Consider the following 12,419-nt stretch of genomic DNA (forward strand, 5'->3'; position numbering starts at 1 on the left):
ATGCAAATGGCATTGTTGCCTTGGCAGTCAGACTCATTTCTGAGCAAAGAAATATATCAGCAGATTTCAACAAGCTTATTGATCTTCAGCTCACTTCTCAGGATAATAAAGACCGTGACACAGACCTTCAAAGGGCAATCCCCTCCCATCCACCCAGCAAACATCCAGTTCATTGCCTTTGGATTTCTTCTTTCACCACAGCTACGCCTGTTATGTGGAAAACTATTCTTTTCCTACTACTCTGTGAAAAAGGATTTTCAATAAAAGATAAGCAGCAACGTTAGAAAAGACTTCTATAGCAGAGGTTTCACTGAGCAAACAGGTGTCTGGGAGATTATCTCGCCAATTTAACCAAAGCTGCAAACATCAGAACGATTCTGGGATGACTAAAATCCCTCCTTTCTAAAATAGAAGCCTTTTATCTGCCAAGCGACACTTCCTGTTCTAAAGGCTATTCTCCTCGGTAGTTGTCAACTATGTATTAATCTAATTCATATAAGCCTTAGAAATAAATACTTTCATGTGCAGAATCTTTCAGGAAACTCTGATTCCCTGAGGCTTTAAAGAGCAATTGTTGCTTATCACCGTGGAAATTTTCCTTGAATTTAAAGCCTGGTAACAAGGAAAAAAGATACATCAAATATTTCAGTGATTAACAAGTTTCCCAGTCATCCTCAAAGGATTTTCATCTGATCAGCAGGGAAACCTCTAAAGAAGAAAATAAAAGGGAAGTGATCTGACCCAGTAAGGCAGTTCTTGTGTTCTCAGGTCCTGTATTCACCACTCCTGTCCAAAATAATGGTACTCACTTTTAACAGTCCTTTAGAATCAACAGCAATATCAAACACATTAGGCCTTAAATGGTGTAAGTAGTGTTTCTCTTTGCCAGCACATAGCTACAAGTAGATAGTTAAACCCCTCCCTAAAGAGGTCTCATAAATAAAACCACTCTGTGAGGGAGAGGCCTCTGCCAGAGCACTTAAAGAAAAGCAGGTAATTGAAGTTTTGCCATGTTTGAACTTCATGCCTATGCAATAGAAGCCTAATTTTAAAAGTGCTGTAAAGCAGAGAACTTTCCTTGCACTTTACTGTCCACCACTGTGCAGACATGGCCTCACTAAAGTATCAAATTGCCATGTTTTGGGCACTGTTGCAGAAAGCGAGCGTGCGACAAATATCATGGCATACATGTTAAAAGCTTTCTAGTGATGGAGGCTTTCAACCCTCTTTGCAGTGATCAAAGGGGAAAAAAGGTATTTCAATGGCTAGGAGCAACTTTCAGTGTGGATTTAATATCAAGTTAGTTGAGATTTATGCCATGTCTCCAACATCTTTGTGTGCTACTACATTGGAAACATGCAGAAACAATCTACTATACCTGAGTATGAACTGATCCACTGTAGAGTTGTTGGCAATTGTCACATAAACATTCACCACCTCCCCTTGCTTGACAGGCTTTGAGGGCAACCAGACAACAATATTACCATCCAGCCGTAGCTCTGTTAGCTGAGAAGTCTCCTGGCCTCGATAGAGGCTGACAGATCCAATCCTCTGTAAGTGGGACATTGTTTCATCCATACCATCTTTTCCTGGCCGAATAGCATTCCCCTTCCTTATATCCTCAGCGGTACACTCTCCCTTCTCGTCTCCCGGTTGAATAGTATAGTAAAGCTCCACAGGGCTCCCATCAAATTGATCTGGTGGCTTCTTACGGCCTGTGACAACCACGGGAGGGTTAAACCAGCTTGGCAGGAGCTCCAGCTCTGCCACACACAGCCCCAGGTCCCCTTTCAGCCTGCAGCTGCCTCTGACTTCCCGCGTCTCTCGGAAGGCGAACACCCGCAGGCAGGGCAGCCGCTCCGTGGTGCTATAGTCATCCCAGTCCCTGCCCACGATGTAGAACAGCACCTGCACTTTGGGCTTGCTCAGGTAAATTTTGTTGCTCATTATGTAGGACTGAAGTTTCCAGTTATAAGTAAACTTGTTGGCAGATCCAAAAAAGTTGGAAGTTAACATTAGATCCTGCGGCACAGCTTGTTCAACAGAAAAAGGTCCATAGCTGGCATTTAATATAGGTGGCCTCTTGGCTTTATATGGGAAGAATGATTCCACCCTGGACTGCAAGCTGGAATTTCTCATGAAGTCCTGGTTGGCTTCTTTAAGAAAGAAAGATGTCTCAGCACTGAAGATACGATAGCTCACAGGTAAGTATGTTGGTAATGAAGAAAATCTCTGATTACCGTTCAAGACCCCTCTACACTCAGCCACTGTTAAAAGAAAAGATGATATGAATTAGATCACATCTGCTTATAGGTTCAAAGGGACTACAGCTTTAGCAAAGCTACCGGTAAGTCAGGGACAAGAATTATTTCATGCAAAAAATATTCACAGTGTAGCTGATTGGTCAGATGTAGCCAACTTCGTTTGTTTCATTACATTCACAAAAGAAAAAAAAAAAGAAAAGACAATCTCTAGTGCTGCTTTGAGTTTCTCTATGACAAACGTTTAGTCACACAGGTGATGTACAAAGGGCTGTCTGCAGTGCGATCAGTCGTTCATACACACAGAGCGAGTAGGAAGAGGAAGGTTCACAAAGCAGAAACAATGCTTGTTCCAATAGCCGTTTTACATGGCTGAACTCGACTGCAGCAGTGCTTTGCTAATACGCAGCAGATCTAGAAAATGTTCGTTGAATACTTTGACTATCACCTGGATGAGAAATAAATAGGTTACTTGTCACTCCTATGCAATGTCTCACCTCCCTAACAAAGCATCAAGCAAACGTGTATAACTTTGCACACACCAATCCTCTTAAGGACCTGCCACAAATCAAAGTTAGTCTTCCAAAAGCAATTCCCTAAGTAAACAGGCTGTCTTTTAAGCCACCCACGTGCTCACCTTCCCTACCCTTTTTCTGGTTATACCACCCTCTTCTAAACTTTCCACCCACTTAGGAACTTCCCTCCTGTCTTTGTAATCCTTCTGTTCAGTTACAGCATGCATAAGGCATCCAGTACATCGGTATGGTCCACTGAACCACAGCCCCCGAAGGACTCCTAATCACCAGCCCTACAAGAACACTGGCCAGGAGATCAAAGATAGGTTCTGCTCTACAGCCAAAGAAAGAAACTGCTTTTCTAAGAAGTGATACACACACCATTTCACATTCTTCTTCTGTCAAGAAACCTTGCTCTTGCATTACTGTTTCTAGCACTATGCTCTGTAATTTAATATTGACAGCTAAATTATTTAAATGCAGATGCACATCACAGGCTAGAAGTATTTCAACAAGTACTAATGCAGAAGATGCACAGAGACAAATTAGTACCTACTGGCTGATTTTGAGTTTCAGCTGAATATCAGGTCCGTTATAAAGATTAACAACACATCCTGCCTAAAGGTTAAATTTATTACCTAAATTAGGGTAGATAACAATGGAGAACAGTTATAGCATTTGGATTACCTAATACTCATTACCCTCTTCCTAACTTACACTAAAGAGATTAACTATTGATATACGATGCATCTAGTGCTAAACTGTCTTTAATACTTAAAAATAGACCTTGCCCTCAGACATATGTCAGTTCCAATGTCTTTGGGGAATCCCATCAGAGTTCAGCTCTTTATAGAAAGGCAACCTTAAAGGCAATGTATAATGCACAGATTCAGCTGAAACTCAGGAAAACCTGGAGATCTCCAGAAAGCCCTATAGAGACAGGCTCTTGCCAGCTTTCTCAAAAGACTGCAGCTTGAGCATTTTTGCAAATAGCAGATTCATTGTCCTCCAGGAATGCTAATTATGCAGCCAAATTTAATTAAAGGTTTTCAAGTAATAAATAGTCAGTATCTATCATTGCACCACATGACTGCAGCTGACAGACACCACCACCACAGTCCTGTTGAGTGTGCACACAGGTAGCTTGCAGGGAGAGCAAAGAGCTCTGGAAGGCAGGTGTTAGGCAGTTAAGGAAAGAGGAAAGCAACAAATGTGGAGGTGGAGGAGGAAACCAGAGTTTTTCAAAGGACAGCAGTCATCAATTTGAAAAAGGAATTAAGATACATTCACTCATGTTTAATTCATGCACCACCACTGGGTGAATCAGTTCTCATAGAGAAAAATGCCATGACTGGGCAAAAATTAAAATAAAATAAAATAGAAGGCAAAAATAAAAGAAACAGGCCTGTCAATGACAGCACCATCACACAGTGAATTACTAGCTCAACACACTCTGCCAACCAAGTTCATGTTTAAAATATAACATCAGTTTAGCACACTGTTACGATCCTGCAAGTCTCCAATCTGCCATCTCCAATGGCACGTATTTTAATTGTACTGGAAAGGAGTGTACAAATACCATCCCCTGAGCTGATAGATTTCTCCTTAGCTGAATCAAAATATTAATCTGTTGGGGTTACATTCCAAAGTGCTGTAACAATAAAGAGTGCAAAGAAGATCCACTTTGGACTATGAACCTTTCAAGAAAACAGCAAAACTTACATATTTTTTCTTGTCCAGAAGCAGAACAAGAACTCGGTTTACTGAAACAGCAGCAGTTTGGTCCCACTTTCCTCTCTAAATCCCTTCACCTGCCCTGAATGAGCCTGCTGTGATTTGATCAGCTGCCTGCAGCCCCTTGCAAAGAGCAGTTGTGTGCATTTACGTGACAGGTAGCATCATTCTTTTCAAAAAACCTGGTTTGCTACACAAGAAGTCAGCTTCTTACTGCTCGGTTTGGCTACTGAATTTGACTTCACAAATCATTAGCATTTCTATATTACGCATCTTCATGTTTCAGGCCAAGAGCCTTGGAATGTTCCAGGGCAGCAAGCTCTAGTCAATGACAGAACATAAGCACTTCCATGAATGTCAGCATTACTTGCCTTATGCACACAGGTACATTTTGCTCAAGTTTTCAATAAAACCAAACCAAACCAAAGCCCAAACAGAAATAAACTCAGCAGGCTGCAGAGACAACTGAAGTTTCAAAGGGTTGTTCATCAGGATCTATGCTTGACACTTAGCAGCTGTTTTTCTGCAGTTCCCAGGACTTTTGCTCATACAGACATACCCTCATACAGACAGTGGTCTCATTTTCACAGGCACTCCATTTATCCCAGATCAATCCCATGGATGAGGTATGTGGGACTTGGCCCAATAGTAAGAAAAATAGCCATGCAACTCCTGCTTTAACGAGGCAAGCAGCAAAACCTCTGCAGCCAGACTGACAGCAGAAAGAAGAAAAAGCTTCACTTTTCTATTGAAGTCTGAAGATTTCCACCCATTTTCATACCATACATAATGGAGTGCTATATTTCCATAGTGATGGCTGTACTTCAGACAACTTATTTAAGCACTTTAAGCCTTCTACTGATAAATCAGTAGTTCAAGTTGTCTATTTTATTTTAGAATCTGCACCATATGACCAGAAACTACAGGCCGTCACTTAAGGGATTTATTCTATACTCTTCATCTCTACCCAACAACCTTCATGGCCTGCCATAATTAATTATATGTTTCCAGAGAGCATTTCTGTATGCTCCATCAGCTCAGCCACAAAGTCCTTTAATTTATCAGAGAATTTAAACAAGAAACCACATTTTTTCTGAGTTTCATAGCACAAGATGTTATTTTAAATAATCATTAAGCACAAAATTACTTTGACTATCTCCATTTCAAACTTTTTTCTGCTCAACCACTGAAAAGGTTCATGTTAAAGCGAGGTGTAAATTTAAGTGTTTTATCCCTATGACAGAGTAAGTTGTGGGAGCAATTATTTCCCTGCCAGTTCAGCCCCTAATGTGGGCACAGTTTTACCAGTGATATTAATCTAGGTCTCTGGGACAGGAGTGTTCTAAGCCCATTTATACAAATAAAACTCACATGATGGAAGTTGAACTTCCTCAGTTTAGCTAAAAGGTATAAACATCCCAAGAAAACCCTGGATAATTCATTCAAGAGTCCTGATCCTTAAAGAAAGATGTTTGTTGGTCTTCCAAGTGGGTTCAAACAAGTGAAACTCACCTTTCATGTGCCTTTACAAACTGAAATGGCAATCAAGAATACAGCCAAGGGTGAGACAGGATACACAGAAACACTGGGTCTGTACTGGTGACTCACTCTGATTACAGGAGGCCTGACTCACAAGTAGGCAGTAAGTACTTTATCCTTCTACATTATCAGACAAGAGCTGCAACTTGTCCAGAGATGAAGTCCAGCATAGAAAAGATTAAAAGCCATCAAAGCTAGCATTAGCCAAGAACAAAAGTTAAGGCTTACAAGTAATTACTCCTCCTTTCTAACAGCCTGGTGACTTCTTAATCCTTCTTCTGGCATCATATGCTTCTGCAGCACTTCATCTGAACCCAAACAGGCATCTGTTAAGCACATTACCGGCTCCAGTGTGAGAGACCAGCTCAAATTCCTATAACCTAGTAAGTTCATTTTTGGAGCTGGATATGAAATGGTGAATTCCAATCTGTATTATTACTTCTTGGATTCCAGTGTAAGAGGAATTTTCTTTGAGGGGAAATTCATACAGAGCTGAAGCCCTGGGTGCTGGCTTCACGGCAAGTCATAAAAGCTGAGTATTTTTAAACCATCCTTTTATGAGGTTGCTTTGAGACAACTCTTTTGGACTGGGAATTAAGGGTTTAGATTGTGGGTGGGAGATTACTGGCCAATGGCCATTATCTTCACTGACTGATGTTTGATGAGCCACTAAGCCTTCAAGGAAACCATCTGCCTGTCCCCTCAGCCAGAAGGCTCCTAGCCAGAGCAAGCCAGCAAGAAGCAGAAGACATCTGCCTGTGCAAAGGAGTAATGTGAGAAGCTTTCTCTGCACCTTGTATGGCCCTCACAAAGGCACATTTATAATTACTTTTTCCATGAAACAAACCACATGAAAAGTGATAGACAAATTTCTATCCTTCTGTGCTCTCCTGTTACCCCTAAGCACATCAGTACAGCTGAAGCTGCCATCAAGACTCCTGTACCTTTTAATGCAGGCTTGTCTTCTTATTTAACAGGATTAGCCACTGCCTTGTTCCTCCATTCCTAAATGTAGCTAGAATGAATGCTGTACCAGACCTATTTTTTTTTTTCAGATTCTATGCCACTGGTGTTCTAAGTTTTAATTAAATCACAAAACCTCTAATATTTGTTATAGCACCAGCACCAAATATCCTGCAAATCCTGTAAATATCATCCTCCCCTCCTTACATAGGCTCCCATTCCCATGCTGCCCCTGCACCCAGAGAGGCTACCTGTACTGTAAGCACATTATACACACCATCCTCTCACAAATGTCCCCACCCTTGAATTCTCTTCTGTGACTCCATCTTCTTCTACAATCCTGTCCTGCTTTTGCACAGCAAATCATATACTCCAGAAACAGAGAAAGAATAAAAGTAGAAAAGATGCACTTGTATCAACACAGATGTTTCCTTTTACCATAAAATGTCAACAGTTATGTTTTCTGATTCACCTTCCCTTAATTTTCTATACCAGCACCACGTTTAGTGACTTCAGAGTGTTCAAAATCTTTGTAGCATAAATTTTGCTTAGAATTAGAGCTCAGCAAATATATTCACTTATAGCTCAAAACAACCTTAGCTGTACTCTCATTCTCTCCAAGCTCCCTCTTCTTAACACCTAGAAAAGGGAATTTTGCTATTAGAAAGGCTGAGTGGAACTAAAAACCAAATAAGCACAAATTCAGAACATGGAACATTTTTAACTATGAGGTTGATTATCTGTTCAACAACAGGAGCAATGGTTTGTCCGTGTCTTCAAGACTGGAATCCTCTCTGAAAGGTACTTTTTCTCAGTACAAGTTACTGCTTAAGCACAGGGATAACTGAAGCCCCGCCACTTCCTTCTGGCTTAAAATCTATAGCTCTATGATCATTCAAAAAAAACATCATGGGAAAACCTACATGACAGGGCAATTGCAGAAGCCACGTTTTCTATTCCTCATGCTTTGTCCTTCAGATATGCCTTCTCATCCAGCGAGAACAGAGACTCTTTGACTAATTGCACATAGGCGATGTCAAGTGTCAAGTGCTTATGGTGAATGCTTGAGAGCAATTTGTGAAGTTAAAAATAAACTATGGAAAAAAAATCTGCCAAAGAAATCCATACAGCGAACATGTGAGGGAATCTGCAGCCTGTTCTCAAATACCCTGCGAACACCCAACGAGGCAAGTTTGTCACACAAATTATTCTAACAAAATTATCTTCTTAGTTCTTTTTAGAATCCAGGTTTCATAAACTCAGACCTTAAGTCCAAACATACATTTCTAATTGCAGTGTTCTGTTGATTGACCTGGGATGGTATATTCCTACTTGCATAGGAGTATACGCACCCTTGGTAGCAAACCAGACATATTTTAAGTCCAGATGTAGATAGATCCTTATTTAGCCTAGATCAGAGTTCAGTTAAACCACATCACATACAGATTGTCAGGATACATTTTAATCAGTTATTTTTAACAAATGCCCTATTTTATTTCAGTGGGACAGATGAACTTATTTCATGCTGTATTTGTTAAATTAAAAGCTGCAACAATGATTTATTAAATAGGCTTCTCTCACATACTGAGAGCATATCCTTAATGAAATTTTCCTTTGTCTATTACTGCAGCCAGAATCTCCACTAAATCTCAACAGACATTTGTGGATTTAGTACAGAACTGAACGCTTCCCCCATCCTCCTCCAGCAAAGGCAAAACACAGTCCTTTCAGAACTGCCAGGAGAATGACAAGAGCATGTAAAACAGTGAATCAACAAAGGTACACCAGAACTTCTGCACTTTAGACCACACAAACAATGGGACAGTTACTGAAACTAAATGATGGGAATTTAAAGTGTGTGATTAGGTGATAGAGCTCATTGCTAGAGAGAAGGGTACAGTGGCCAGGAACTTACCCAGACTTAAACTGATGATTTGAATGTTTGGAAAGATATGCAGTCCATTTAGAGTAATGTCATTAACTACATGTAAAACTGCATGCTTTAGTGTTTTATCTATGAGAAACCAGGATTAGACCTCTGCATTATAAAGCATTATCCAACATCTGTCAGGTTGTTCTATTTTCCTCAGGATTACTGACACGATAAGCACATGCGTATAAGTCACAAAGAGATGTTTTGTGATACACAGCTTTTCCACAAACAGGAAAGAGAATCTTGAAAGTCTAATATGGAAACACAAGAAAAACTTTCAGGAAACTGCATGTTAGAAATGCATTTCTGATTTTTTAATGATAAACCACAAAGCTCTGATTTTTCATGGCCACAGTTCTATATATCTCATCCTTTGCAGAAGTTCCAAAATACCCTCCTATATCTTCTCTATCTCTCTCAATTTCTTTAACCAAGATGTGTTAGTCAAAGACTGGCTGACATTCAGGACTGAAATCTATAAACCGTTTCCTCAGACTGGCTGATGACCTTAAAAGTCTGTAAAACAACAGTGTATATGCAAAGGTTAGTGAAGATTTCAGAAATTCATTCCTGCTCCCAGTGCTGACATTACCCATTGCCTGTGCTGCTGAGCCCATCTGACATATTTAAGCTGGCTCACTGTTTAGAGCAGAAGATAAATATCCAGAACTCAAATTTCTGCTAATGAAAGCTTTTGTTGAGAGATAAGGTTTGGAAAACTTCTATATAGACACCATTCAGGTACTCAGGCTTTCTTCCCCTTGCCAGAAGCTGCAAATGTCAGTGTCCTCTGAGCAACATACAGTAGGTAAAATGTCATATGATGGCCTTTCATTCCATTGCTGTTTGCCTTATTGTGGTAAACTCCATGGATTCTGCATTCATTCATTGTGTCAGCGCTACAAGTCAAAAGCAAATAACACTTAAGCTGATCCTATCTGATAGCTGTAGAGAAGAGAAGTATTTAGGACACCACAGTTTATTCACAGCTCCATCAAAAACATATGGCAGCCGTAGGAAACTTCTGCAACTCAGTTTCTCTAGCAATGAAATGAGAGAAACTGTCACTGAATTTGATTGACTTGTGATTAAAAAACACTTTGAGTTCATCAGACAAAGACTAAAGACTAGGTGAAACAGTTTTGTTCTGGGGTTCTTTTGGTCTTTACATCATGCAAAAATAACACAGTGGAAGTTACAGAGTGGGGAAGAAGCAGACACCATGGCAATATGGTCAGGATTTTCTAACTTAACCGGTAACTTTTCATATTTGGATTATCTCCCATTGAAGAGACTCTGCTGAAGAGACCTTATTTTCACAGGAGCACAGTTGTGTGAAAGACAGGTCTCTGCAGAGGATGTTGAAAATTTCTCTCTACAAGATAGCTCATAAAAACCCCAGGGAATTTTAAGCCTAGGCCAGAATGTCACAGTGATCACATACATGAGTATCACAGTTAGATTTGACTTTTAAGTGTCATAAAAATGGGGACATGTAAAATATAAGTTACAAACAAGAAACATAGTTCTGGCCTTGGCAATGTAGCAATTCCTCAACCTGTGTCTCTCTATTTTTTAATAGCACTGTGCTTTCCTCTGCTGTTTAAGTCTTCGTTAGATGCTGATAGGCACTCACTCCACTGTTTAGACACAAAATTGCTTGGCACAGGGTCCTTGTTTTAAAAGGGATTAGGGTTCTAAAGCCCGAATGGTGCAATTTGCTCAGCACTCTCCACTGCCACAAAAATCAACAAAAAACAGGAGAGTACAGAGCTCAGCACAAATAGTGCTCAGATCTGTGCAGGATGAAGCTTTCATCTACATAAGTATGAAAAAGGACAGAGAGGATTCAAACTAATTATAAAGCTTTTCCCCTTAACACAGAGTATGAAAAAAGGCAAACAGTTTTCCCTTGTAAATAGGTACATTGAGAAGTTAACTAAAAATAAAGCTAACCTAGATGACCTTCAGGTCCTTTCCAACCCTAACCATTCTATGACAGAAATAGCAGGACTTTGTGTTACATTAGTGCCAAAAAGCCTACACTGAGATTCAGTCTGCACCGTGCTCTGCATGACGCAAGTATAAGAGACACAATTCAAAGACCAGGGTAGAACCTGGCAGTGAATAATGCCATGGCTGATCATGATCATCAGATCTGAGGCAGGCTTTCCCTGGGGTTTATAATATACTTTTAGCATATACCTTAACGTGTTCATAACAGGCATCTCATGTTTCAAGGCCTGTATTCTCAGGGTCCTGGATTGCACCAGGAAATAAACTCCTTCAGACCCACTGTCTCACCTCAGCAATTAAATACCTACCAGATGGAAAACTTTTTCCCACCATCTAGACAGGGAACTGACATAGTGTAACTAAATAATCAGGAGTTTCTATCAAAGCTAAGCACAGAACTCAGACATCTTTGATGTCATTATCCACAAATCCAATCCTTCCATTTCCAAACCTCCTTTACACAGATTGATAATAAACATGTCAGAAGCTGCACAAATTTTTTAGAGGTCATACAATTTAAACTTGCTCCCATGTAAGCCCATGGGAAAATTGCAGCAAGAGGAATTCCTGACCTGTGAAGAGAACGGCAGATTTGGGTATCACATCTGGGAAAGAACAGATTTCAAGATCATGTATTTAAAACACACCATGAAGTCCCACACCACTGGAAATACTGAAATAAGCTTTTAGCATTACATGTCCTGTTCCTTAATACAAGTATCCTGTGTTTTAAAGGTGATCCAAGTCATCTTTAGGCCAAACAACAGACCAACTGCCACATGGATTCTCTGAGATTGCGCTTACATGGTTGAGAGTCTTCCTTGCTCTTACAAAATTATGCATCATCAACCGTGAGATACCTGTGGCAGAGCAAAACCCCTCCTGGAGAACAGTTTCATTTCTTCATTAGCACTTTCCCTAGAGCTGTCATCATAATGAGAATGTTTACACAAGAGCACTGATAACTGACTGAAAGGGTATGTGACTTGGCTTAGGAATAGTTTTAAACAAATGCCTTCAATAAACCTTTCAGCTTCCCATGTTATGGTCTTGAGGGAATTTTACTTTTCAGGAGAAGAAAAACTTTATTAGCAAAAACTATTTCCATCATCCTAACCAGTATGTGTAGAATCCCTTTTGTTTGCCTTAATTTAGGTCCAGAATCTGCAAAGGTCAAGCTTGGTAGCAGACCCCTCAATGCACCTTTCGGTATTCAAAATCTACACACAGAGTCACACAGAAAAGATTTTGATGACTGCCTAAGGTAGTGTCACCACATGGCAAATGTGCATTCTGGGCAGATATAACACAGTAAAACACAGCTAAATCCAATCAGCTATATATGGCATATGAAGCAGGAGACAGGGGCATTACACTGCATGTGAATCAGGTGAAAGCATCAAAACAAGACAGCCTAGGAAGGTAGTATGGCATGACAGTCTTACCACTGGTGTGTGA

General features: G+C 40.2%; 1 protein-coding gene across 2 annotated transcripts in view; it reads right to left on the minus strand.

Annotated features, from left to right (window-relative positions):
- Nucleotides 1–12,419, minus strand: part of TMEM132C (transmembrane protein 132C) — a 203,685-nt gene that overhangs the window by 143,706 nt on the left and 47,560 nt on the right. For both annotated transcript variants that reach the window (XM_061355393.1, XM_061355394.1), the window contains exon 2: nucleotides 1,379–2,267. In XM_061355393.1, the coding sequence (XP_061211377.1) occupies nucleotides 1,379–2,267 (889 nt within the window). The remainder of the gene's footprint in view (nucleotides 1–1,378; nucleotides 2,268–12,419) is intronic.

This window comes from Neopsephotus bourkii, unplaced genomic scaffold (assembly GCF_033783945.1).
Source record: "Neopsephotus bourkii isolate Nb327-2 ecotype Australia unplaced genomic scaffold, CSIRO-AGI_Nbou_v1 NB_795, whole genome shotgun sequence".
Taxonomy (NCBI): Eukaryota; Metazoa; Chordata; class Aves; order Psittaciformes; family Psittacidae; genus Neopsephotus; species Neopsephotus bourkii.